Source organism: Bos indicus x Bos taurus, chromosome 22, assembly GCF_003369695.1.
Source record: "Bos indicus x Bos taurus breed Angus x Brahman F1 hybrid chromosome 22, Bos_hybrid_MaternalHap_v2.0, whole genome shotgun sequence".
Taxonomy (NCBI): domain Eukaryota; kingdom Metazoa; phylum Chordata; class Mammalia; order Artiodactyla; family Bovidae; genus Bos; species Bos indicus x Bos taurus.
The window spans coordinates 25830382-25857669 of record NC_040097.1 but is presented as its reverse complement, the minus strand read 5'-3'; the positions used below and the strand labels follow the sequence as shown (position 1 = coordinate 25857669).

General features: G+C 44.0%; 1 protein-coding gene across 2 annotated transcripts in view; it reads left to right on the top strand.

Annotated features, from left to right (window-relative positions):
- The first annotated feature begins 16129 nt into the window (after positions 1-16129).
- Positions 16130-27288, top strand: part of LRIG1 (leucine rich repeats and immunoglobulin like domains 1) — a 115232-nt gene continuing 104073 nt past the window's right edge. The window contains exon 1 of one of the 2 annotated variants that reach the window (XM_027522464.1): positions 16130-17043. In XM_027522464.1, coding sequence (XP_027378265.1) covers positions 16823-17043 — 221 coding nt within the window. In that variant the 5' untranslated portion in view covers positions 16130-16822. The remainder of the gene's footprint in view (positions 17044-27288) is intronic. The other variant, XM_027522465.1, reaches the window with a different exon arrangement.

Sequence of the window (27288 nt, the reverse complement as noted above, 5' to 3'; positions counted from 1 at the left end):
TTCCCTGCGCAAGGGCAAGAGCAAAGAGCCATGTTTGGAGAAGGAGATGTTCTTGGGAAGAGAGTGCCCAGAAGCCAGAAAATCAAGGCCAGGCCAGAAACCCCTGTCAACATGTGAATTTGCCTTGCTTCCTGCAGCTCTGTGTAACAGTCACGCGAACAGCTATGAGGAGTTTGACCTTGATAAAAGTTTTGTCTTCCAGTTTCCTTCAGATATCTCCAGGCCATCACTACTTCTCCCAGCCTAGTGCAGGCAGCGGCAATGGTGGCGGTGGTTTTGCGTGTGAGACGAAGGAAAGACAGTCTTGTTCCTGCTGATCTCCTCCATGAATGTTCACGCAGAGAAGCAGCATCCCCCTGATGGGATTGAAACCCAGTGGGAGGGAAGACTTTGCAACCTGAGAGGCTGTGTCAGACTTCCTGAGCTGCAGAGTTAAGGCATATCACCTCTTTTCCCCATTCCAGAGGAAAGTGACTGCTGCAGTTGGGATGAAGGGGTAGTACTTAAGCGATGAACGTCTTTGATATCTAGCCCTGGGTTTAGCACATGGTGGCCCATGAATGCTTGTTGAAGGAATGGAGAGAAAGAGAGAGAGAATATGCGGGAGTCAGTGACTGTCTTTACTGCCTTTCTGCCCTTTGAGGCAGTTCTTACTCTTCTTCCTCCCTCCCCATGAGCAAACCAGGGGTCTGTATGGGAACTGGGTCCACTACACTTTGTTTTCCATGAGCTGCTGGGCTTTCCAGCAAGTTCACAAGTTGCCAGTGTGGTTTCATACAAAGGCTTCACTCACATATATTAATTCACCCTTAACATACAGGAAGACACCAGTGAGATTTTATAGTGTGTGGAGGGTTTTTTGAACCAGGAACCAGATTCCCAGTTTCCCTTGCACCTACTCTTTCCCTTTGAAGTCAACAGGAGCCCTGCTCAGGGTGTCTAGAGAGAAACAAGAATCTGGTCTAAGTGAATTGTTAGGAAAATGCATTAAAGTACTAAAGTAAGATTATGTTACCCAGAAAAAATACACTTTGGCCAACAGAAACTGCAATCAGAGCCATCTGAAGGGGGTCCTGTGGTCAGAGAAAAGAAGAAAACATATTTTAAAAATTCAATTAATGTGTTCAGTTGCCTCAAAGGAAATAAAGGCCCATTGTCTTTTATGTGTTTAAAATATGAATCGCCAATTAATGATGAGATTGGCAAATTGCTCTACAATTAAAAACATAGAAATGTTGTTTAAGGCTATTAGAATAATTATCATATGTTAATTATGGGTTGATGGATTTTGCCAGCAACTACCTTTTCAGTTTGAGCTTTTCTGAACAGAATCCAAACCCATAAAGACATTGATATAATAAAAACTGTCTTCCTTGTTGGCGTGCCTGCCGTATTTTCAGTGTCTTTTAAGGTATGTAATTATTTTTAATTAGGTCTCCAGAAGAAAATTTCTTAATGCATGCTCTACTGCTGCTGCTGTGCTGTGCTCAGTCATGTCTGACTCTGTGCGACCCCATGGACTGTAGCGTGCCAGGCTCCTCTGTCCGTGGGATTTCCCAGGCAAGAATACTTGAGTGGGTTGCCATTTCCTCCTCCAGAGGATCTTCCCAACCCAGGGACTGAACCTACTTCTCCTGCATTGGCAGGTGGATTCTTTACCAGTGAGCCACTTGGGAAGCCCATATGCTTTACTAGGTCATCCTTAAAGAACCTCGTAATTAATATGAGGGGAGAGAAGTATAGAAGGAATTGAATATGAGGTAAACCTTGGTTTAGATATTAACTAGCTGAGTACTTTGGGCAGATTGCTTAGCTTTTCTGAATCTCAAAGTTAAAAAAAAAAAAAAAAGGAAAATATATACCTTACAGGGCTGCTGGGGCTTTGTATGGGATAATATTTATATATCCCCATGTATTATTGTGCCTGGTGCTCAGCAGATGCTCAATAAAAGTAGTTATTGTTTTTCTAGAAATAGTGGTGAAAGTAACTCAAGTTGGCATGTCCTGTCAACCATTTCATTACAGTAAAATCCTTGCAGTTACTGTTCTCACAACTAGGACTGTCATGTGTAAACGTTCAGATTATGCCCTGCACAGTGTCTGGGATAGTCATTGACATTGATGTTTATGTGAATAGTGCTCTATTGTGCAGGGAGTTGTGCAGTATGCAACCTTCACAACTATACATTGGTTCTCTGCTTGTAATCAGATCCTAATTTTAAGTCCTTTTTAATCTTTGGTCTTTAAATAAACATGTCCTGTTTTTCTTCACTAGACCTTCCCCAAGCTTTTTTCAGCAGTTTTTGTCAGCAGTTAGTGGATTTCTATCTATAGGCCTAATCTGGCCTGCAGCCTGTATGTGTAAATACAGTTTTATTGAACTATAGTAATGCTTATTCATTTATGCATCATATACAGCTACTTTTGAGCTGCAATGACCCAGTAGAGTATTTGCAAGAAGGACTCTATGACTGACAAAGTATTTGCTCTCTTGCCCTTCACTAGGAAAGTTCGTTGACCTCTGGTGTTGATGACTGTCTAGCCAAATTATGTTTATCATGATTCCAGGGAAAGTTAATGGTTGATGCTGGTTTGTTTGTTTGTTTCTCTCTCACACCTCTTACATTTCTTAGTCAGGAGGTGGGGTAGATGTTTTTCTTGATCCTAGTTGCCACTTCCAGACCATTTGCCTTCCTTTCTCCCCCAAATCCCTACAGCTCTGAAGCTCATGATTTTAGATTCTCCCATACCCTTCCTTGACTCCTTCTTGATTTTAGCTTGTGCTTCATCCAGCCCGGCATTTTGCATGATGTAATCTGCATATAAGTTAAATAAGCAGGGTGACAATATACAGCCTTGATATACTCCTTTCCCAATTTGGAACCAGTCCGTTGTTCCATGTCCAGTTTTAACTCTTGCTTCCTGACCTGCATACAAATTTCTCAGGAGGCAGGTGAGGTGGTCTGGTATTCCCATCTCTTTCAGAATTTTCCGCAGTTTGTTGTGAGCCACACAGTCAAAGGCTTTGGCATAGTCAATAAAGCAAAAATAGATGTTTTTCTGGAATTCTTTTTGCTTTTTTCTATGATCCATTGGATGTTGACAATTTGATATCTGGTTCCTCTGCCTTTTCTAAATCCAGCTTGAACATCTGGAAGTTCTTGGTTCATGTACTGTTGAAGCCTAGCTTGAAAAATTTTGAGTGTTGTTTGCTAGTATGTGAAATGAGTGCAATTGTGCAGTAGTTTGAACAATCTTTGGCATTGCCTTTCTTTGGGATTGGAATGAAAACTGACCTTTTCCAGTCCTGTGGCCACTGCTGAGTTTTCCAAATTTGCTGGCATATTCAGTGCAGCACTTTCACAGCATCATCTCTTGGGATTTGAAATAGCCCAATTGGAATTCCATCACCTCCACTGGCTTTGTTCGTAGTGATGCTTCCTAAGGCTACTTGACTTCACATTCCAGGATGTCTGGCTCTAGGTGAGTGATTCACCATCGTGGTTATCTAGGTCATGAAGATCTTTTTTGTATAGTTCTTCTATGTATTCTTGCCACCTTTTCTTAATATCGCTTGCTTCTGTTAGGTCCATACCATTTCTGTCCTTGATTGTGCTTATCTTTACATGAATTGTTCACTTGGTATCTCTAATTTTCTGGAAAAGATCTCTAGTCTTTCCCATTCTATTGTTTTCCTCTATTTCTTTGCACTGATCACTGAGTAAGGCCTTCTTATCTCTCCTTGCTATTCTTTGGAACTCTGCATTCAGATAGATATATCTTTCCTTTTCACTTCTCTTCTTTTCTCAGCTATTTGTAAGGCTTCCTCAGACAACCATTTTGCCTTTTTGCATTTCTTTTTCTTGGGGATGCTTCCCATCATAATTTTTAGTAATTTTCATATTGTTTTCATAAATGGTATTTCCATTATCCTGGCCTCTCAGGTCTTGAATTAGATCACCTCCAGTGATTTTGCTTTTATTCAACATTCAACAAGATCTTCTGGAGTGCTAGACCTCCTTCTTCCATACTGACTGCCATGGTCCCCAGCCTAGTATTCAACAACTAGAACAACTCCTGCCCAATCTGGCCTCCCAGCTCACTCCCTTAGCTCTCAAATTCAAGAAATCCCAAACCCTGGGACTTATTGCACTGATGCCACACCACCTTTCTCACCGTCCCTCCCCCCTTTCTGTCTTCACGTGCCTTACTGCCTGGCTTACACATCGTGGCCTTTCGTTCTAATTACTGTTTAGCATATACTCTCAGGTTCCCCTGCCCCTTCACTGCTTCGTAAGGATCTTCCAGCAAAGCTTGAGTTCTGGTGATGTCCAATCCTGGACTCAGCTGCAGCTAAGCCCAGGAATTTGACTAAAGAGATACATACAGCCATGCCCACTTTCATCCATGCCCTCTAACCTCAAGTGGACATGTATGTTCCCTGATCATCTTACTCCATGTCTCTCGTTTCCGTTCTCATAGATGGTTTTTTCATACCTTCTCATGGCTCACTGAGCCTCTGACCCCTCTACCTGTATTCTCTTTCTCAGTGATCTTGCCTCCTATTTCACTAAGGCAGAGAAGCTCCCAGAATAGAACATCCGCCAACTCCCACCCCCAGAGCTATTTGCTTATTTGCCATTTAATCTGCCTTCCTGCTTATTTAAGGCTCCATGGTCCTGGGTAAGACCATCCTCTCCATTTGTCCACAAGACTCCATCACCTCTTGCCTATTCAAAAATGTCTGAACTCTTGAATTCAGTTCTCCACATTTCTCTCCTTCCCTTAGTACAGTATTGGTTCTTCCCATTTTGTACAAGAATATTTCCATCATTACAAGTATCTTGTTATTCCTCCCATCTTGTGACTCCATCTCCCTCTTGACCCCCCCCATTTCTTTTTTTATTTATTTTTAATGAAGGATAATTGCTTTATAACATTGTGTGGTTTCTGCCATACATCAACATGAATCCATCACAGGTATGCATGTGTCCTTCACTCTTGAACTCCCTCCCACCTCCCACCCCATCCCATCCCTCTAGGTTGTCAGAGCACCAGGTTTGAGTTCCCTCCAACATATAGAATATTCCCATTGGCTATCTATTTTATATATGGTAATGTATACATTTTCACACTACTCTCTCAATTTGGCCCACCCTCCCCTTCCCCCACTGTGTCCACAAGTCTGTTCACTAGCCCTGTGTAGAGGTTCATCCGTACCATCTTTCCAGATCCATATATATGCGTTTATATGCAATATTTGTTTTTCTCTTTCTGACTTACTTCACTCTGTATCATAGACTCTAGGTTCATCCACCTCACTAGAACTGACTCCAATATGTTCTTTTTAATGGCTGAGTAACCCTCCATTGTATATGTATACCACAACTTCTTTATCCATTCATCTGTCAATAGACATCTAGGTTGCTTCCATGTCTTAGCTGTTGTTAATAGTGCTGCAATGAACATTGGGGTACATCTGTCTTTTTCAATTATGGTTTCCTCAGAGTATATGCCCAGTAGTGGGATTGTTGGGTCCTATGGTAGTTTTATTCCTAGTTGGCTTTCTTTTTTTTCAAACTTTAAACCTTTTTCTTTGTATTGAGGTATAGCTGATTAACAATGTTTTGGTAGTTTTAGGTGAAAAGCAGAGGGGCTCAGCCATACATATACATATATCCATTCTCCCCCAAACTCCTCTCCCATCCAGGCTGGCATATAACACTGAGTAGAGTTCCATGGGCAATAAATAGGTCTTTGTTGGTTATCTATTTTGAGTATAACTATGTGTACATGACTTTTCCAAACTCCTTAACTATCCCTTTTCCCTGGCAACCATAAATTTGGTTTCTAAGTCTGTGAGTCTCTTTCTGTTTTATAAGTAAGTTCATTTGTATAATTTTTTTAGATTCCACATATAAGGGATGTTGTGCAATATTTCTCCTTCTCTCTCTAACTTGATTCACTCTCTAGGTCCATCCATGTTACCATGCTTTTGATCTGTGGTGTTGGAGAAGACTCTTGAGAGTCCCTTGGACTGCAAGGAGATCCAACCAGTCCATTCTGAAGGAGATCAGCCCTGGGATTTCTTTGGAGGGAATGATGCTAAAGCTGAAACTCCAGTACTTTGGCCACCTCATGGGAAGAGTTGACTCTTTGGAAAAGACTCTGATGCTGGGAGGGATTGGGGGCAGGAGGAGAAGGGGATGACAGAGGATGAAATGGCTGGATGGCATCACTGACTCGATGGATGTGAGTCTGAGTGAACTCTGGGAGTTGGTGATGGACAGGGAGGCCTGGCGTGCTGCGATTCATGGGGTCGCAAAGAGTTGGACACGACTGAGCGACTGATCTGATCTGATCTGATCTGATTCTGACCCGTGTGAGGTGATACCCCATTTCTGTTTTGATTTGCATTTCTCTAACAGTGATCAATGTTGAGCATCTTCTCATGTGTTTATTAGCCATTTGTATGTCCTCTTTGGAGAAATGTCCGTTCAGGTGTTCTGCCCATTTTTTTGATTGAGCTATTTGTTTTCCTGATGTTGAGGGGTATGAGCTGCTTATACATTCTGGAGATTAGTCCTTTGTCAGTTGTTTCATGTACAATTATTCTCTCCCATTCTGAGGGTTGTCTTCTCATCTTGTTTATTGGTTCCTTTGCTGTGCAGAAGCTTTTATGTTTAATTAAGTCTCATTTGTTTATTTTTGTTTTTATTTCCTTTACTCTAGGAAGTGTGACTACCCCGTATCTCTGTTCCTCTTTGTAGGACAACTCCTCAAAACTGTTATCCATCCTCATGGTGTCCAATTTTTACCTTCAGTTCACTTTTTAACATTCTTATCATGCTTTTGTTACCTTTCCTCCACCCGAAGAGCTCTTGCCAAGGTGACAGATGAAATCTGTATTGCTAAATCAACGGTCAGTTTGTAGTTCTCACTTTGACCTTATGAAAGAATTTGACATGGTTGACTGTTCTTCCACTTAGCTTCCAGAACACCATGTTCTCATCATATCTCAGTCATGGAAAAGAACAATCTAAAAGACCCTGAGGTGCATTCGGAGCGATTGTATGGAATGCAAAAGGAGACTCCTTTTGTAGAAGCCTCACCCTTGTAAATTGGATGCTTTATCTGAGACAAGACTGCCCTCTTGTTCCTGTGGTGCCCCATTGGCTAAAAGGGCAGTGGGGCTGGAGGAATGGAGGTGGGGAGAAGGGTGAGCTCTTTTGAGTTGAGTCCTTAGGAGCTTGTGATCTTGGCCAGGTTACCTGTAATTCCTCAGCCTCAGTTTTTGTATCAGTAGTGTAGATGGAAATACCTGCTACATAGTCTTATTGTTAAAAATAAATGAATTTGTGTTAGAGAAAGCTTGGGATCCTAATTACAAACCCAAATGCCTGCCAGGATGGACAGAAAGGAAGTAAAAATTAGGACAGTCAGCAGATGGCTAGCCCCTAAAGGTAGGTCATATTTAGATTTTGAAAATAAACACATCAGGTCAAATAGACCGTACCTGAAGGCCAAGTTTGTCCCACATTTTTCATGGGCTGTGGCTGAGACATGGTGGATATTTGGTTAATATTAGACTCCCTTTCTTTCGGAAACGCACTTGATCAGTCAGTCGTTCAGTCACCCTACTATGTTTCATGCTCGTGACATTCATTCAACACCTGTGTCCTTGGCCCCTGCTGTGCCAGGTGCTGTGCAAGGTCAGGTGGTGGTCCCTTCTCTCAGGCTCTAATTCTCCTATTAGAGAAGTTGACTGACAAATTGGGAAAACAATAGCTGTGAAAGAACTGTGAAAAAGTGTTATGAAGACAAAGGGATGTGATTAACAAGAAAGAAAAAAAAAGTGGAAGAGGAGCTGCGAATCTCCTGTAATAAAAAGAAAGGATATGAGAATGATGGCTAAGTTCTGGAGTCTTGAGTTTCTGGAGCTTGAGTTCTGGAGTCTTATTTCCCACCTCTTTGACCTTAGGCAAGTTTCTTATTCTTCCTATGTGTCAGTATTCTACAGGCAGGCCTCGTTTCATTGATTTTCACGTCATTGCACTTCACAGATACTGTGTTTTTTACAAATTGAAGGTTTGTGGTAACCCTATGTCAAGCAAGTCTGTTGGCACCATTTTTCCAACAGCATTTGTTTGCTTCATGTCTCTGTTGTCACATTTTGGTAATTCTCACAGTATTTCAACCTTTTTCATGACTATTATATTAATATTTGTTATGTGCTCTGTGATCAGTGACCTTTGATTTTAATACTAGGACTCGCTGAAGTCTCAGATGATGGTTAGCGTTTTTTAGTAATAGTGTGATAGATTATAGTACAGGTAAGCATCCTTTTTCTTTTTCTTTTCCATGATGGTCTGTCGGTTTATCACAGGATTTTGAATATAGTTCCCTGTGCTTGTTGTTTATCCATTCCGTATGTAATAGTTTGCATCTGCTAACCCTACACTCCCAATCCATTCCCTGCCTCCTTCTGGCAACCACAAATCTGTTGTCTAAAACAACACTTCTATATGCGCTGGGAAACCACAACCTCACATGACTTGCTTTACTGGGCTGGTTGGTAGTAAAACCCATGTAATCTCTGAGGTATGCCTGTAGGTTACACATGAAGGTGATAATAGTCCCTATCTCATGGGACTGTTGAGAAGGTTAAGTGAGTTCATGCATTTACAGCACTCGGGCCATTCACTGGTATAGTTGGTTCTCAGGTAGGTCAGCTAGCTATATGGCAGGCACAGGGATCTAGATGTGAATTTGGAAACTAGGGTTCTAATAAGGTGACCCAACTTACCCTGATTCACCCAGAACTTTCCCTGTCTTATTGCTGGAAGTCATGAGCCCTGAGAAACCCCTCAGTTCTGGGCAGAACTACATGGTTGGTCACCCTAAGCTGCTTCCAGCCACTGACTAGCTGTGTGACTTTGAGGCCATCTTATGCCATCTCTGTAAAATGAGGAGTTCAGACTAGACAGGTAGTTCTCAAACTTCATCATGTATGAAAATCTGTTAAAATATGGGATGCCAAGCCCCACCCCCAGAGTTTCTGATCCAATAGGTGTGAGGTGGAGCCTGACCCACGGTCGTGAATGTCCATTTGTCTTCCAACAGTGTATGATTCTGTGACTGCTTCCTGTGACCTGTTCAGGGTCTGTATGAGAAAATGAGGTTCAAGTACAGAAAACCATGTCAGTCAGTCATGTATTCATTCAACACTACTTCTTGGACACCTGCTGTTTGTCAGGTAGTGTTCTAGCTGCTAGAGACCTAGCAGTCCACCGAACCAAAAGCAGGGGACTCGGCTCTATAGCCTGCACTGCCCTGCCTCTCCTCAGTGTCACGCACAGGGAAGGCTCTGAGGTGACGAGAACTGGAGAAGAGGGTAAGATAACACACGGAAGCAGTAAGCTCTACCTTACAGACCTTAAAGGCAAGCATACAGCCACCTGGTTAGAGAGAGCGGAAAGAAAGTCTGTGCTCAGGAGTTACAACCCCTCATTGCCTACAGAACACCCACACCCAGACTTCCTATCTCAATGTCAAGGACTTTTATGGCCAAGACTCTTTTTTTTTTTTTTTTTAGATTTCTCCATTTCTCTTATGAAAAATAGGGTTCGCACTTTAAGCCTTAGCTGATATTTTTGAAAAAGAATAGGACTTCCACAATGTCATCCTTTCAAATATTTTATTTTGCTGCCCGCTACATGGGAGCAGCTACCTTTTATAAATAAGCAAATATTCTGCATTTCTCTCACACCAAGTTCCAAGTGAGGAGGAAGAGAGCTCGTTTTGTGCCCTGATGAAGAGCCAGAATATTTATTACCCAGTAAGTTTTGTTCAGCCTCTTAAGTCAGTCAGCACATTTCATTCAATCAAGGGCCCTGACAAACATGCCAGGAAGGTCAAGTGATAACACTCATTTTTTGGACACTCCTAATGACAGGTTTATTTGATTAGATTTGATTCCCCACCCTCCCCCATCCACTCACATGTTATTACATGTCCTCTTAGCCACATTTGTTTCAGAGATCTACTGCAGCATAACCCATCATCCCAAAACTTAGTGGCTTAAAGGAAGGTCTGTTTTTATTGGTTCCCATTTTGTGGGTCAGGAATTTGGGCCAGGTTCAGTGGGGAGGGCATATCTCTGCTCACGTGGTGCTGGCACACACGTGTTAGAACTGGCACAGTGTCACTTCCACCATGTTCTGTTGGTCACAGCAAGTCACAGAACCAATCCAGATTCAAAGAGGGAGAGAAAATGTACTCTACATCTTGATGGAAGAAATTGGTGGCCATTTTTGCAGGCAATTAACCTATATCCTTGCCTTCTTAGTTAATGCACTTCAAAGAAGAAAAAATAGTGGGTTTTTTTTTTTTTTTTTTTTGTGGTGAGGGAGTCTGATGACAAGACAAAGTCTTTCTAGATATCTAAATCCAAGAAGAGTGTCCGAACTCCCTCAAGGAAATGAGGATATTTAAATGATTACCTAAAGAATGTAGCTCATGGAGGAGAGTGACAGTGAAAAGCATATATGTATATGTCTAGCTATACATTTACAATAATTTGAAGTGTGTCAAAAAGCTAAGCATCCTTTTGGAAACAAATACAATAGGCCATAAAATTCTCAAATGCTTCTTATTAGCCTGAATGCATCTCAAAGAAAAAGGAGAATTGAATGTCACGAGAGGATTTGACCAAAATCTCATGGGCAGCAGATGTTTTGAATGCTCTTCCGTTAAGGGGAATAATGCCGACCACATGCCTGCCTATATTTTGGGAATTATTTTATTGAGGGCTTGTGAAAATATGGAAAATGTAAACATATACACATAAGCATATGAAAATACGTTAAGTGTGGTCTGTCCTCGTGGCAGTGATGGGAGAGACAGAGGAGGTTTATATATGGGATGTGTAAGGCGACCTGGCACTTCTTAAACTTTGCGTGTGCAAGCGAGTCATTTGGGGACCTTGTTTCAAAGCAGATCCCCATCCACTGGGTCTGGGTGGGAGCTGAGATTGGAGTTTCTGACACGCTCAGGTGCGTTTATGCTGCTGGTGCACAGAACAGAAGAGCAAGCCTGTATTAGATGGTGGATGGAAGGGGTTGCTGATACGCTTCCCTGTTCACGGGGCAGCAAGGGTCAGGTAGCAAATGTTGCCTCCATGCCTACCACGTGCCTGACACTGGGCTAAGTTCGGGCTCTGAACTTAATGAGCTGCCACTCTAGGAGGAAAGATAAACACAAAAAATGATTGCAATAGAGACTGCTGAGGGAATGGCAGGTTAACTGTGATTCTGATGAGTTATCTGTCAATTAGCAGAGGCTTTGATTCCTGAACCGCTAACAAGGATGTGGCTTGGGTTAGTTGATTGACTAGAGTCTTGGAGTCTTCATCTATAAAATGATCTTTCCAATGCCTATCTCACAGAATTCTTAGGTGACTTCAGTGAAATTAAGCCATAACACCACATAATGCCTAGTGCATAGTAACTGGTCAGTAATGATTAACCTTTATTATTATACAAATCCTGCCATGTATGGTGGGGGGAAAGACCAATATATTTATCTGTAAAATATTTTGCTTATTAATCAGAGTAAATTCAGGAAAGTGATTCACCACTGTGGAAGAAGAAAGAAATTTCATCCATTCTCACAGGATCCTTGAAAAACAAGCAACATGAGCATCTCTTAAGACATTTTCTGAATATAAAGCGTGTGTGATGATGGTTGAAATGGATTTAAGGTTCTATTTTTTTTGACTCTGTGGGACCTTGACATGTCATTTAACCTCAGCTTTCTCATCTATAAAGTGGAAACAATAACAATTATCATATTTGAAGTTTATGAGACTCAAATGTCATAATGAATCTTTGGTGTCCTCACAGCTGGTTTGAATCTTGGCCTTGTCACTTAGCTTGTGTAACCTTGACCATTTTTCTCAACTTCTACCTCACTAAAAAAGTACGTAAAGTACTCTGCCAAGGGACAGACACAGAATAAGTGCTCTGTAAATGACAGCTGTTGTTATGATGTGACCTTCCGTTGAAAAATATAAGGTATATGACTTCATGAAGATTATTATTATAACATGATAAATGTGCTGTTCTTTATATACATTGAGGTGTTGCTTTTGAGTTTCTGGCAGTAAAGCATAAACTTCGATTTCCCGCCCCTCTCCTCTGTCATGTGTGGTTGCAAGTGATAATTGGGAAGGCAGCAGATTGGTGGTGAGAGTTACAGCCTCTGTGATGATATAATTAGCCGTCTCTTCATCAATGGAGCAGACAGGCTGCATCTTACACTGATCCTCATGCCAGAATCTCAAAATTTTTAAATGCTCCTAGCTTTCATAAAGCTTTTTCTTAGTCATTCAGTGAACCTGTTAAAATGGCAGATCCATGATGCAGGGTCAAACATACAGGGTCTAGTTTGTATTAGAAGGTGGACTCTAGTGGTCTGGGGCCCCTGGTGGATTCTGCTCTGCAGGAGCAGGAGGGGACAGATGAATTTCAGGCAACAGCCATTCTTGCTATGGAAATGCAGTGACTGCAGCCTGGCATCCTTTGGGGCATTAACGAATATTTCAGTAGCCAGAGAATGTACAATAAAGTATACATCTCCGCACTTCCACCAAGGGAAAAATTGGGATGGGACAGAGAAATCTCTAAATTGTCTCTTCTCATATTCCATCCCTTGACTTCCTGTCCCCTTCTCTACCTATCTGTCTCATTGACACAGTTACTGTGAGGAAGGAGTTAATGAGTACACAGCTTTATTTTCCTTGGAAGAGAGATACAAAACAGGCTCAAAGCAGGGCTGTCATCACCCTGCAAGTCTTCAGGGGTTTTATAGGTAATTATTAACCCTTTGTGGCCTGCCTGGGGGGGAAACCCTCTGTGCTACTACTAAGCAACTACTAAGATACTCCATCTATGGTATGTACCTGCACGCTCAATTTTTTTCAGACTTAAAATTCAGTAACACCTTAAAAATAAGTCTTCTATGTATATAGGCCCAAAGTCCCCCAGGTCCTATATCAGAACAGATCGTTCCCTAACTGTCTTAGCACTGGGTCAGAAGTACCATTCTTTCTGTTTTCCTTTTGAGAAAAGTGAGGCTTAAAGGAAATGACTGGGCGAAGGTTTCATGGGTAACAGGTCTTGGCTAGAATCCAGGTCTTCTGAATACAGCCCTGGTGCTCTTTGAATGTACTGAACATGGTGTAAAATCTCTTCTCACAGTCAGAAAGCACGTCTGAATCTAGCATTCTTTAAGAACACCAATTATCGCCACCTAGAACTGTCATAAACTGCCCCAATTCAGTCTCCTGGAATTTGTGTTTTCTTAAAAAAAAATCCATGTGGTCAATCTGTTTTCTTGTTATTTTGTCATTTGCTTTTCTCCTGCTTGGTGATTTCAGGCTATTTAGATTTGGGGTTTGTCTCTTTCAGTGAATTTAGGGTGATTAACTGCTACAGCTGCTGTATTTAAGAGAATCCCTCAGAGATTTGGGATGGGAGGGGTGATTTGAGTCTATGCTGGTCCTAGCGTTTGGTCTCTGGTGGATTAAAACGAAGTGGAAAGCCTAAAAATTCCTGAATGACCCCCTTCAAGGAGTAACTTTAAAATTGAGGAGGTGGCAATGGAGGAAAATGGGACCCACAATGCCCAAATCAGCTGTTGCTCCGTGCTTAGTAGACCACTGTTTGCTTTTTTGTAAGCAGTGACAGAGACTCCCTTAGAAACTTGCCCTTGTTGTTATTCAGGTCTTTGTGATTTTAAGTTGTGGCTACAGCTGAATTCTCCCCTGAGCTTTCCAAGCCCGCACTCTCCCTTCAGTCACAAGCAGGTTGCTAGTATATGGGCAAACTTCCATACATGGTATGGGGAGCAGACATGACTTCATGCTCTGCTGTAGACAAGGGGAACTGCCAAGGCTCAGGCGCCCGGTGCCTGCAAGTGTTCCTGGGTTTTGGAATCCTTCTCTCTGGCTGCGTGGTAACCAGACCACAGGGGCTGCTTTAGACTTGTGAGCACATCCTTACCTTGCCAGTTCTCAGGTCCAACCTTCCTACCCTCCAAGAAAGCATCTCACAGGTGCACCCACAAGCATTTGGAAAAACATTTGACAATAAATGTCCATTTTATAATACCAATTGTGGAACAAACGTGAAAGGTAATTTTAGGTCAGCCTCTCAAGGGGTTCAATGAGTTCAGTTTGTTTCTGCTGCATGTGTTGTTTCATTAGAGGTGGGGCAAGGCAGGTCTGATAGCTTTGTTTAAGGAAGTACTCCATGGGTATTCTGCATTAAATTACTATTTTGTGTTCTTTGGTCATGAAAACTTTCAGAAACCTCGCCATAGAGGACTACACCAATTCGGGGTCCTTTAAATTCTGTCTTTCTGCTTATTAATATAATTTTACTGAAAGGCATTGTAACAAAGAGGTATATTTCTTCTTGTCCATATGGATGGTGTATGTTTAGTATGGGTCACAAATGAAACATAAAAGCTGGTTAAGGTCTTGGTAGAATAGATCTGGTACAGCCTTTTTCTGATAGTGTTCCTTGGGAATCATATTTGGATTAATTTACACACGTATTTGTGCTTTGCTTCGGGCATTACTATTGAGATCTTGCAGAGAGAGAGGGAAGGAGAAAGAGAGAAACAGGGAGGAGGGAATGGAGGAAGGAAGGAAAACAGGAGGCACCAGTAGTTGATAGCATAGTGAATCAGTAGAAGTTGGAGGAGGATTAAGAGGGGAAGGAGGGAACAAAAAGAAAGGAAGCCAGCAACCACGTGACTACCAAGCCCAAACCCAGTTTTGGTTAAAGAAAAGAAGTTTTCTTGACTGAGGAAAATTTTAACATCTCAATTAAAGAAGCCCCTTAGAATGTATCAAAAATGAAGTAATGCTTAAAATTTTTTTTTCTTTCTGAGGAACATCTTCCTTTCTTTTTGGTAACACAGAAGTCAGATTTCAGTTGCTGGAGCAAATGTTTTTCAACAGACATGACTCACTTAATTTTCCTGACAAAGTGTGCAGTTATGTTAGAAACTTGCATACTTTTGGGAAGGGACATGAGACACCAGCAAACCACAACGCCGATAGGAGCAGCTATATCTTGATGTGCTAATCTTGTAACTTTTTCACTCTGTGTGAGTGTGTGTGCGCGCGCGCGCGCGCGCGCGCGCCCCCCTGAGCGGAGTGCCTGCCTTACTGTTTGCGCTGTCGTTAACACTTGGCTACTACGCTCGGACCAGTAGGAGCCAAAGTTAGTAACTTTGTAAGAATTATTATTTCTCTTTTTATTCTGTGTCTTAGGAGTTCTTGATGTATAGCTTCTTGAAAACTGGTTTTAAAAGGCTGTGATTTAAACAAACAAAGCAACCCCTTTATATCGAAGGCTGGAGTGTTTCCAGGATAACCCTTCAGCTCACCAGGGCAGAGGGTGGGGATGGAGGTGGGACTGCGTACACCTTTCAGATTCGGTTTCTGCACGCATTACACTTTCATTTTGGTAATCAAGGACATATTGCTAAATTTAAGGGGTCAGGAACAAGTCAGGAGCTGAAAAGAGCTCCCGGTTGTGAGAGAGGAAGACGGTCACCCCTAATAAAATAACTAAAGATGCCCCCAGCAGTAGATTAGTGAAGTTTTAAATCTGCATACATCTGGAAAATGGGTGTAAAAGTTAAGTCGCCGGCCCTGTTTGCAGACTGGAAGGAGGGAAAAAAACTTTGAGGCCAGAACTCTCCAAAGCGGGGGCATTGCCTTCTTTACCGAAGTTTTCTCCTCCCGTACACCCAGAGGGCATACTTTTATTCCCTCTCCCCATTGCGCATCCCCCTCCTCCATCAGTCAGTAAGTCTCCTTTAAGAGCCAGAGGCCGACTCTCCCTTTCTCCTCCCAGTCCCCCGCCCTTCACACCTTGGGTGGGAAAAGAGACTGGGGTGGGGTGGCTGGAGAGGCGGGAGGGGCGGGATCATGGTGAACGCTCCAATGGGCGCCCAAATTGGCCGCCGTGGACCCCGGCAGCCAATGAACAGCAGGCGGGGGCGGGGCGGGGCGCTGTTGCAAAGCATCCAACGTGGGCCGGCAGGAGGCCGCGGGCGGCTGAGCCCAGGGGGTGTGTGAGGGCGAGCGGCCGGGGGCGGGGCTTCGGGACCGGCCCGGGCTGGGCCGCGGGGAAGCGAGCGGCGAGAGGCTGATTGTTCGGCCGCGAGGTCTGCGGGGTTCTAGCTAAGCGGAGCAGCGTGCGGAGTCCGGAACTGCGCGGGCGCGCTCTGCCTGAGGCGCTGGGACAGCTAGGCGCACCGGGCCCTTGGAGCACTGCGGGGGTGGCCGCGTCTTCCAGCCCGGAGTCTGCAGCTGGACGCTTGGAGCCGCGAGGAATATGCCTACGGGCGCAGAGCTTCTGCTGTGAGCCGGAGCTCCTTGCTCGCAGCGGCGGCGGCACTTGGTGTGCGCGGGGACTCCGAAGCCCGGCCAGGAGCGTGGCGGGGGAACGAGGAGCGTCAGCCAAGCACCGTTTGCTGGGCTCCGTGGGGTTCGCAGCGAGCACGGACGGGTCGGCCCGGATGGGCGCGGGGTTCGCGGCCCCCTCCGGGCTCTGCAGAGTAGCCCAGGCACCAGGGGCCCCCTGAGCGCCAGAGTCGCTACCGCAAAGAGAACTTGTGCTGGCAGCTATGCCCCGGCACTGAGCCTAGTGCGGAGCGGAGCTCCCGCAGGCCCGCCCGTGCCGGCGGTCGCCTCGGACTTCGCAGCCCTAGCACAGGGAGTTCGCTGCGCGCTCCAGACAAGATGGCGCGGCCGGTCCGCGGAGCGCTCGGGGCCCCGCGCCGCTCGCCTTGTCTTCTCCTCCTCTGGCTGCTGCTGCTGCTTCAGCTGGAGCCCGCATCGGCCACAGCCGGCCCGCGGGCGCCCTGCGCCGCCGCCTGCACTTGCGCTGGGGACTATCTGGACTGCGGCGGTCGCGGGTTGGCGGCGCTGCCAGGGGACCTGCCCGCCTGGACGCGGAGTCTGTAAGTGCCGCCCTTTACGCTCTCCTCGCGCCCCGGGGGGCTGTCACTTGCGGACGGGACGGCTAGGGTGCTTCTCCGAAAAGGGGCTACGCATTGAGTTGCCTGTGTGTCAGGTTTGAATGAGCTGCAAAACTGTTAGTGTGGGATTGTAGTGGTGACATGGTCCTTGGGGATCTGGAGGAGCCTGTGCGTGCGAAGAAGTCTGGATGGGGAAAGTGTGAGCCTCTTTGAGTGTGTGGAGGTGCACGAGCTTGGGTCTTTGGGGTCTTAAGGCGGGAAGTGTACCTCGTGGAGGGAAGGATGAGATCGAACGTGGGTCTTTGGGGTCTTAAGGTGAGCGAATGTGGGTTTTGAGGTTCTGGAGAAGAAAAAGTGTCGTGGGGGTCTGGAGGTGAGTGAGCGTGGCTGGTGAGGGCCATCTGGGAGTTGGTGAGTGGGTGGGAGTGTGGAGGTGAGAGTGTGTGAGTGAAGAGTCAGGAGGTAAGGGTGTATGTGTGGGTGGAGAGCGGGAAACATCTGGAGGGGAGAGTGTGAGGAAGTTTGGGGGTCCGCGAGTGTTTTGTTTTCCCTCTCCTGTAATCCACCTCTCTTGTCTGAGATCCTCGGCCTTCCAGTGGGTAATGAATGAAGGTGACTTTTGGCTCCAGTCTTCCATTTACATCATTTATTAGTGAGAGTGTGCGTGGCCGCCTCCTCATCCACCAGACTGGTGGCCTGACTTGGCTCTGGCCCCCCGCAGAAGTCTGGAGGACTCCCCGAGTTGAGTTAGGGGACTCAGAGTTCCTGGAGATCTGTGACTGCTGGAAGTTGGTCCTTTCCCCCCTGGTTGGCATCTTAGGGAACTGTATTCCAGATCCTTCCTGTCTGCTCCCTAGGGAACTCCTAGGGCTTGCCGATCCAGTGCATCTTGGGGCCCACCCTGTAGCATTTCTCCTCTATAAATGGTGCAAATCAGTCTTGGAGTAGTGCTACTTCGGGAGAGGGTGCGAGACTCGGGTGCCAGACTCTGATTTCAGCAGAGTGTGTTAACCGGCAAGAGGCTCCTCTCTGTGCTGTCAGGATTTTGACCTATTGGGACTTGGTGGGCCACTTATCAGGAAAACACAAATACGGAGTTGTGTAAACATGGCAGAATGTCATAACCTTTTAAAATTTCTAACAAATCTGCTTCATGAGTCAAAATCCTGCCCAGTTATCAGTAATTAGCATCTCTGCAGAACTGTTAGTACCTTCCAGAAGAGGCCTAGCTTGAATAGTGTGCTTTTGAGTTGAATAATTGGACATCTTTCCTAGAACATACAAGAGTCACAGTAGTAACCTCAGGCATGACATTCACTCTTCAAAAAGAGAAACAAAACTGGTGACACCAGTTTTAACCAACACCTGTGGCTTGATGTAAGAACATGTGGTCTGAGACTCAGGCTGCCATAAGGGGAAAGAAGTTAATTCCTTTCCAATGTGAAGATCCTGTGTCTCTGAGAGTGGGGCACAGATCTCTTAATGTTCCACACTGCTTAGCGACCCATCCTGTGCAGGTGTGAAACTCGACCCTTATGCACAGCTTTTCTCTTCAGTGTTCTGCTGCTGCTTTGGAATTCCCTGACTTAGGAAAAACCAGTGGTCAGGTGGTGGGGTTTAAACACAGGTGGTGGCCATGTAAATTAATGGGAGGTAGACCCCAGAGTTGCCATTCGGTATATTGTATATAGCTGGGGCAGTCTGGGGTATTGTGGGTTTTCCTTTACATACTCTTAAGTAGTTTTTTTTTTTTTTTTTAATTTTAATTTTTAAATTTTTAATCAGAGTAGCTGCTTAAGTGTCCACCTGTTGGAATAGTGACTCTCAATGTCAGTGTCGGTGGTGTCATGAGCAAGGCACTAAGTTCAGAAGTGGTGGGTTCCTGGCGAGGACAGGGTGTCCTCTTGTTTCCACTTTCCTATGGCCACAAGATCCTCTTTGCCTTGCCCTTTAATTTTTGGAGCAAAACTACTGGTTGTTTGGGGGGCTTTTGTTGCCTAAAGAGTGACATTTCATCAGTCATAAATAACTTTAAAATTGCAGCCTTTTCTCTTTTCCCAACACATTTAATGATCAGTGAATACAAAACTGGGTATTTTGAACTTCGGGAGACTTGATTATACTGATTATGGTGTTAACTGATTAGATTTTAAGTGAGTAGTATGGCCTCTGGTTAGTATGTGGCAATACAGTATTCAGTACAGAAATGTGTGTCCTTTGAAAAAATGTTTGTGAAGTTTGTTTGTTTTTCTTCTGATTAAAGAACAATTAGGTAAATATTTTCCCCCTCCTCCCCCAGACTTCACATTTCTCCATTTAAGTCCTTAGTCTAATTCTGAATTTTCCATCAGGATATTTATGTTTTATATTCCTGGCTATGATTCAGTAAGACTTGAGGGGAGAAAGTCTCTGTCTATATATATAATAAAATACGTTATAGCTTCACCAACTTTACACCCTCTGAGTCCATTGTGTCTAGAAAGTGCGTTGAGCTAGTTTATAACCCCATGAACTAGATTTACTGCAGCTAGTTCAATTTCAGGCTGTGGGTTTGAGATAGAAGGGGACCTGTGGCTTTATGGAACTTTTTTTTTTTTTTTTTGCTTTTGTAAACAGTGCATCTAATTTTGGAGTTGCTGTTAAGCCCCGCATAAGGAAAGTAAAACTCCTTAATAGTGGATGTAAATGCAGTTGGAATAACAGAACTGGAAAAGGGCTGGGAGAAGGGAAAATATGTTCGTTCCTGGGGCCTGAGGATTACTTATTCAACACAATAACTTATAGTTGTAGTAGTCGAGCCATAACTGAGTCTGCCATCCCATTACGTAGGTGAGAACGGCCTAGTCCAACCAGCACATTCATAAATAGCTCCCAGCTCTGCCAAGCTTTCTTCAAACTTCCCAGAACCTTAGAAGACTTTGAACTTCTTAGAACTCAGATGTTTTCTTTCTTTGAAATTGCCTTGGGGAGTATGGCTTCAGAAGCTGTTTAAGATGCATTAAACACAATTTACCTTCGACTCTTGTCTGTGGCATAAAGTTGAGCAGAGCTTTGTTTTTTCACAGGGTCTGGCAGCTCAATGATGAGCTAATGGGACTGTGATAGGAAGGCAGGCAGGCCCTGGAGGAGGAACCACTGATTCTCTGCTTGGAGGGAGGATGACATGGCGTTTGAATGCAAGGACGTTCCCTAAAGGTCACCGAGCGTGGTCGTTCTGAGTCACGTTAAGACAGATGTATTGATTTGGTTCTCTTTGTGTTTTGTCTCCCTACCTATTTGCAGTACCAAGCCCAGGGGACTCAGTCGAACTTCTTTGTCAGTTTGGGCACCTCAGTGGTATTTAGGATTATATTAGAAAACAAAACGCAAGCCCCATGGTGGTTCCCATTGTTGTTGGGGAGCAAAGAGAGCCTTTGTCTTTCAAATTTTACAGCTGTGCTGGAAGGCCCAGGTGTGCAGGGTGTTATGAATTAAGGGTTTGGAAAATAGTTTCCATCCTGTTTATGCAAATTAGATCTAAAGTGCGTATAACCAAATTGTTCCAGAACCAAAGCTAAGATTCACGCGTGTGCGTGCGTGTGCATGTGTGTGTGTGTGTTTTAAGAGGTAGATAATGGTCTGGATTGCCCTGAGGTCTTCCTTTCTGCCCATTTTCCTCTTTCTGTCTCTACCACTTAAAAGAATTCAGCAGACCATGAACGTCCAATTCGTGGGGATGGACAGAGGTTTGTTCTGAAGAGGAAGCCTGTCCAACACAGGGTTATGGCAGAGAGAAAATCTGAGAAGTGCAAGTGCTTTTAAAGTTTGGGGGAACTTTAGCCTGAGCTCAGAGTCCTTTTCAAGTGTCAGAAGCCTGGCTTCACCTCCTCTACATGATGGAGCACCTATCTGATATGTTGTTGTTGTTTAGCCACGAAGTAGTGTTCAACTCTTTTTCCATCCCCATGGACTGTAGCCCGCCAGGCTCCTCTGTTCATAGAATTTTCCCAGCAAGAATACTGGTATGGGTTGCTATGTCTTTCTCCAGGGAATCTTTCGAACCCAGAGATGGAACTCTCATCTCCTGCTTGGCAGGCAGATTCTTTACCAATGAGCCACCTGGGAACCCTTCATCCCTTATGTTATCTGACACTTTTTTTTGAATAAGGGCAAGTCAGGGGAATGAAATTGGGTGCCTTTTTTAGGCACAGGATTTAAGTCCCTTTGATACAAAATTATGGTCATAAAATCTAAGTTTTCAGGACTGAAATTAGGAAGTGCCCAGAGACCCCAAAGCCCAAGGTGTCTCTTGCCTGTAGTGTATGTCAGGGCTGTTCCTGCCCCCCTTTAAAAAAGGACAGTTATAAAAAGAAGCATGCTCATCTCTTTTCATATTTACATCAGGTCACCTTTGGACTTTTGGACTTTTGAATGTATTGTGGGCAGTACTTCTTCATCTCCAGAAGGATGACGATTCTGTGCAGAGTAATCAGATCTGGGTCCCAGTGGATGTCCAGCTCCACGGGACTTCCAGCCCTGCCCCAGAGGCTGTAAGTCTCTCTCGCTTTCTATTAATGCCTAGGCCTGAATTCCCCATGCAGCCTTCTCTGAGCACGTTGGGATGACCTCTGGCTGACCTTACACTCCCTCAGACACCATGCTCACAATGCAAGGGCCTCTCCCCCGTTCTGCAGAGGTGTCTCCCTGGTGCAAAGCCTTTTCAGCATCTTCTCTTCAGGGAGGACAGGAATGCAAGAGAGCCGCTAGGGTTTTGTGCAACTTAACAATACTCCCAGCCTGGCTCTCTGCACCTGCTGCAGCCCAGAGGTCTGTTATCTGGGGAAGAAGGTGGTTTAAAATAGCCACTGATTATTTCAAAAGTGACATCCACCAGAGGGAAATCCGCTGAAGGGATTCATTGAACTGAAAGTTGCTATAAGCAGTCAAGGATGTTGGTTGTACCAGTATCTCTGGTTTAAAACTCAGAGGGATTCCTCTGACTTAGCCCATAGGTTTAAAGACCAAGTTTCATGAGCAAGCCTGATTTTCAATGACTTGTGAATGAGCTTGGTGATATTTACTCATTGGGGACCTTTCCCCTTCTCAGCAACTGCAATTTGAAACCCTGGGGGTCTTTTAGAGTAGAACTCTGGGCTCTGTTAATATTCAGAGCTGTTTACAATGGATGCAGTTTCAAAGGCTGGAGGCATTGTCTTGAGACAGGAGGAGGAGGGGTAGGAGGAAAATTCCCAGGCAGAGGAGGGGAAATACATCTAAAAATCCCCAATGTTTCCTGGGAAATTGAGGAACCGTTAGTGGTGGTGGTGAACGACTTAGGCATGGCATTGAGCCTATGGTCCATTCCATCTACGCCCTGGCTTCAGTTCATAGTGTGTGTCAGTAATGTGGTTGTCTTCTGCGTTTGTTTCATGTTAAAGCATGGGAATCTGTCAAAAACTCAGATCTGTTCGTATTTCCCCAGAGAAATAGGACTTTGGAGACCAGAGGTAAAAATTTGCACAATAGTTAACCCTCTTGGAGTTATTTTTTTCTATATAACTGTGGGGTTTAAAATGACAGTCCAGACTTACCTATTAATTGGCCAATTATATGAGTAGACTGAGAAATTTTCTATTGAAGAACCTGATACAGGACCACTGTTGCCATGAAGCAAAATGAGTAGTTAAATAAGGATTATAGAAAAAATGTAACTTGTGGTTTGTCTATGGTCTGATTGAAAGTTGCTAATTTGTATCCTGGTTTATAGGGTTTTGGGGGGTATGCTTATGAATTTTTCTTATCCAAAGGCTTTATGCTTTATACATTTGCCTACTAATATGTTTTATATAATTTAGTACTTTACATGTGATTTCAATATACTTTATGCATAATCTTCTAAAACACAAGCTATAAACCCAGTCTACTTATAAAAGTCACTCTGTTTTTTAAAAAGCTGCTTCCCTGTTCCCCTGGATTTCATGCTTTTGGTGTCCTGCCTTCAGCTCTTCTCTTTGTCTTGTAGCTGGGCATGTGATGCCCGATTGTTCCTCAGGTCTTGGTTGGGTTAGTGATGGAGGAAAGAGCGGATGAAAAAAAACGCTTCCTTTATTCTTCTCTGGTAATGATATGGATGCCTCTTCCCGGCTGATGGCACCCAGTACTCACCATTCACTCCAGAGTAGTGATGATGAGATTGGAAATTATTTCTAGGGGCCATTCCTGGCTCCGCCACCCTACAGCTGTGTGTGTGATTTGTGGTGAAACTCTTCCCTTTGTTTCTAAAAGAAGCAATCATAGTATTCTACCTTAAGGCGCTATGAAGACAGAGTTAGGCGATACGTGTATTCAGCCTAATCCAGTGTGGGTCAGTCACCTTGCTGATGATTCAGAGCACAGGTCGGAGGCTAAGACCCCCCATTAACAGGTTTTGTATCCCCTTGTGGCATGGCTGGTCTCTCCAAGTCAGAGTTCCTGGTGACAGAGGCTTCCTGGGAAGAGTGCTTTTCTGACATGAAGATCTCATTTGTTGGGAGCAGGTGGCAGGGCTCAGACCCCAAGTGGCCTTCTGCCATAAAGTTTCTGGTGATATGGATACAGTGAAGCTTTGTGTACCCTAGGGAAGCTCAGACAAATTCAAGCGGGACTCTGTGAACAGTTGCAAAAAATTATACAAATTATGCAATTAGCAAAAAATGATTGAGGTAGTTTATAAACGTATTCCAGTTGTGCAAATACATCTGTCTATTGAGCATTACCCTCTTGGGAGGTGGGGTATGGGAAGGAGGCTGAGAAGTGAGAGGCCCTTAAACTAATAATTTTATCCTATTATTTCTCAGGGTTTCACTGAAACTGAGCCCTACTGAGAAGCTCAGTCAATTGCCTGGAAACATGCAGGTGCAGTCTTCCAAACAAGGGTTAGGTTACGAACTCTGGGGCTGGCTGAATCCTCTGCTGTGCCCACTTCTCTTTGGAAATGTTTGAGGGAGGAGGTAGAGTGAAGGGAGATGATTGTGGGGTGATTTGCACAGGGCTGGAGATCTCGGACATTTTTTGTTTGTTTGGTTTGTCTGCCATTGTGCAGTGACTTTGTAGGGGACATGGTCATTGAGCAAAGGGTCATCCATGGAATCTGGCAAGGATGCCACCTGAAAAGCCGTTTGCTTTTCTTGCCCCTGCACCTGTACCTGCCTCCCTTCCCCCCGTGAATGACCGTGATTCACAGCCTTGCCCACATGAACGGCTACGATTGTTTGCGTCTTTATTACTATTTAATCTAGAATAACCGGTAAAGCCTATTGTGTGAACAACCAATCCGTTCATCTCCATAAGTCCTAATACATCTTGGTTTCCTTATGAACCAGGATGCAGGTTCCAATCACTGCTCATTCAGTTTATTTTGGCAAAAGGTGGCCTTCAGAGAGTTTAAAGAAAGCATGGCCTGTCTTCTTTTGAAGCACTTTGCATTGATTATTCTTTAAACTTTTATGGTGCCCAAGTCTCTAATCTTTTATGATCTGTGGGTACTTTTTTTTTCTTGAGGTCTCTTATTATTGGGAAGAAAATGAATGAGAGGAGTGAGGTTCTGTCCTGCAACAGAATTACCTAAATGTTGAGAAACAAGATAGTGGAGAGTTAATTTTTTTTTTTTTTTAGCTGATTAAAAACAAATCACACAACTTCATCTTCTAAGACTGTATTATACAGTGTTTAGGAGGTGTCCCCCCCACCCCACCCCCACCTCCTCTTCCTGTCCTTTGCTCCTACCACCCGTTTATAATTTGCTGTTCCAGTAATTTCACACTTATCTTGGTCAGGGCGTACATTGCACTGATAAAATTCTTCCTCACTGGATTACCTACTTGATGATGGCCTGTTAGATATACAGTGAGAAGAATCAAGCACTTTAGAACTAAGGAATGGATAATCTCACTTTATTTCCAAATTTTGTAGTCACTGTGCTCTTCATTGGTACCCCCAACTTTAGCACTTCAAGCTGGGTGAAAAGGCATTGATGCCCCCTCCGTCTGCTGCTGGTAACCACTAGTTTGTTCTCAATGTATGTGAGTCTGCTTCTTTTTCTTTATGTTCACGACTTTGTTGCATTTTTTTAGATTCCACATATAAGTGATAGCATATAATGCTTGTCTTTTCGTCTGACTTATTTCACTTAGCCTCATGCCGTCCACGTCCATCCGTGTTGCTTCAGATGGCGGATTTCATTTTTTGTGACTGAATAGTATTCCATCACTTCATGGGAAATAGAGGGGGAAACAGTGTCAGACTTTATTTTTTGGGGCTCCAAAATCACTGCAGATGGTGACTGCAGCCATGAAATTAAAAGACGCTTACTCCTTGGAAGGAAAGTTATGACCAACCTAGATAGCATATTCAAAAGCACAGACATTACTTTGCCAAAAAGTGTCATCTAGTCAAGGCTATGGTTTTTCCTGTGGTCATGTATGGATGTGAGAGTTGGACTGTGAAGAAGGCTGAGTGCCGAAGAATTGATGCTTTTGAACTGTGGTGTTGGAGAAGACCCTTGGACTGCAAGGAGATCCAACCAGTCCATTCTGAAGGAGATCAGCCCCGGGATTTCTTTGGAAGGAATGATACTGAAGCTGAAACTCCAGTACTTTGGCCACCTCATGCGAAGAGTTGACTCATTGGAAAAGACTCTGATGCTGGGAGGGATTGGGGGCAGGAGGAGAAGGGGACGACAGAGGATGAGGTGGCTGGATGGCATCGCTGACTCGATGGACGTGAGTCTGAGTGAACTCTGGGAGTTGGTGATGGACAGGGAGGCCTGGCGTGCTGCACTTCATGGGGTCGCAAAGAGTCGGACATGACTGAGCGACTGAACTGAACTGAGTATTCCATTTTACATATATATGTGGATGTCACATCACATCTTCTTTATCTGGTCGTCTGTTGATAAGCACTAAAGTTCTTTTATGTACTGGCGGTTGTAAATAATGCTAGTATGAACACTGAGGTGCTTGTATCGTTTTTAATTAGTCTTTTTGTTTGTTTTTTGGATTTATACCCAGGAGTGGGATTGCTGGGTCATATGGTAGATCTACTTTTAGTTTTGCTTTTTAAAATAATTTATTTATTTATGACTATGCTGGGTCTTGTTGCTACACAGGCTTTACTCTAATTGTGATGAGTGGGTCTGGTCTGCACTCTAGTTGGGGTGTGAGGGCTTCTCATCGTGGTGGCTTCCCGTCGTGGAACAGGACCGCCCTTGGGCTTTAGTAGTTGCAGTAGTCGTGGCTCCTGAACCCAGAGCACAGGTTCAGTAGTTGTGTCGGATGGCCTTAGTCACTCCGCAGCATGTGGGATCTTCACAGGTCAGGGATTGAACCCATGTGTCCTGCATTGGCAAATGGATTCTTTACCACTGAGCTGCCAGGGAAACCCAATTTTTATTTTTTGAGAAACCTCTATACTGTTTTCATGGTGACTCTATCAATTTACATTCCCACCAACAGTGCACCAGGGTTCCCTCTTCTCCACACCCTCCCCAGCATTTGTTACTTGTGTTATTTTTTATAATGGCCTCTTTTATTTAATCTGTGCCTTAATAGACTTGTCCCCATGGTTTTGTTTTTTTTTGGGGGGGTGGGGGGAAGCAAATCCAAGCATATCACTTCATCTGAAAATATAGATAGGTTTTAAAAAATTAAGATACATTTATTTTTGAGATATAATTTACGTATATTATTCTCTATAATGTGATTTACAGAAGTGTTAACTGTAACAGCCTTTTGGGGGGGGGAGGAATCATTTGTTTTAAGTCTGTTTTTCCAAAGGGAGTTTTTGGTAAACTGTACCTTTAAAGAATGTTTATTGAGCACATAGTGTGTGCTCTCTCAATTTGTGTGCACTCAGAACACAGTTTGGTCTCTTTCTTGTGAGAGGTACTTAGTTCCTTTGTCCCATTGTCCTTTGCCTGAAATGTGGTGATTCGGAGGAACTCTCATCTCTCCCCATGTAGCTGTTAATTGGGAAGTTTCTTCTATGCTGTTAATTGTTGATGAGAATTCTTTTGTGAAAGAGCATAATTCCAAATGGATCATTTAAAAAGTGATATTTCAGGTAGTGTTGGTTAATAGAGGGGTAATTAGCTATTGGTTGTAGTTAAGTCGTGAGTCTGAATCAAGTTAACTATTGTTTACTTTGTAAGCATGACCCTCCAGCTGTGGCTACTTGAGGCTGCTTTAAATAGAGTGAGAGGCACCCTGGAAG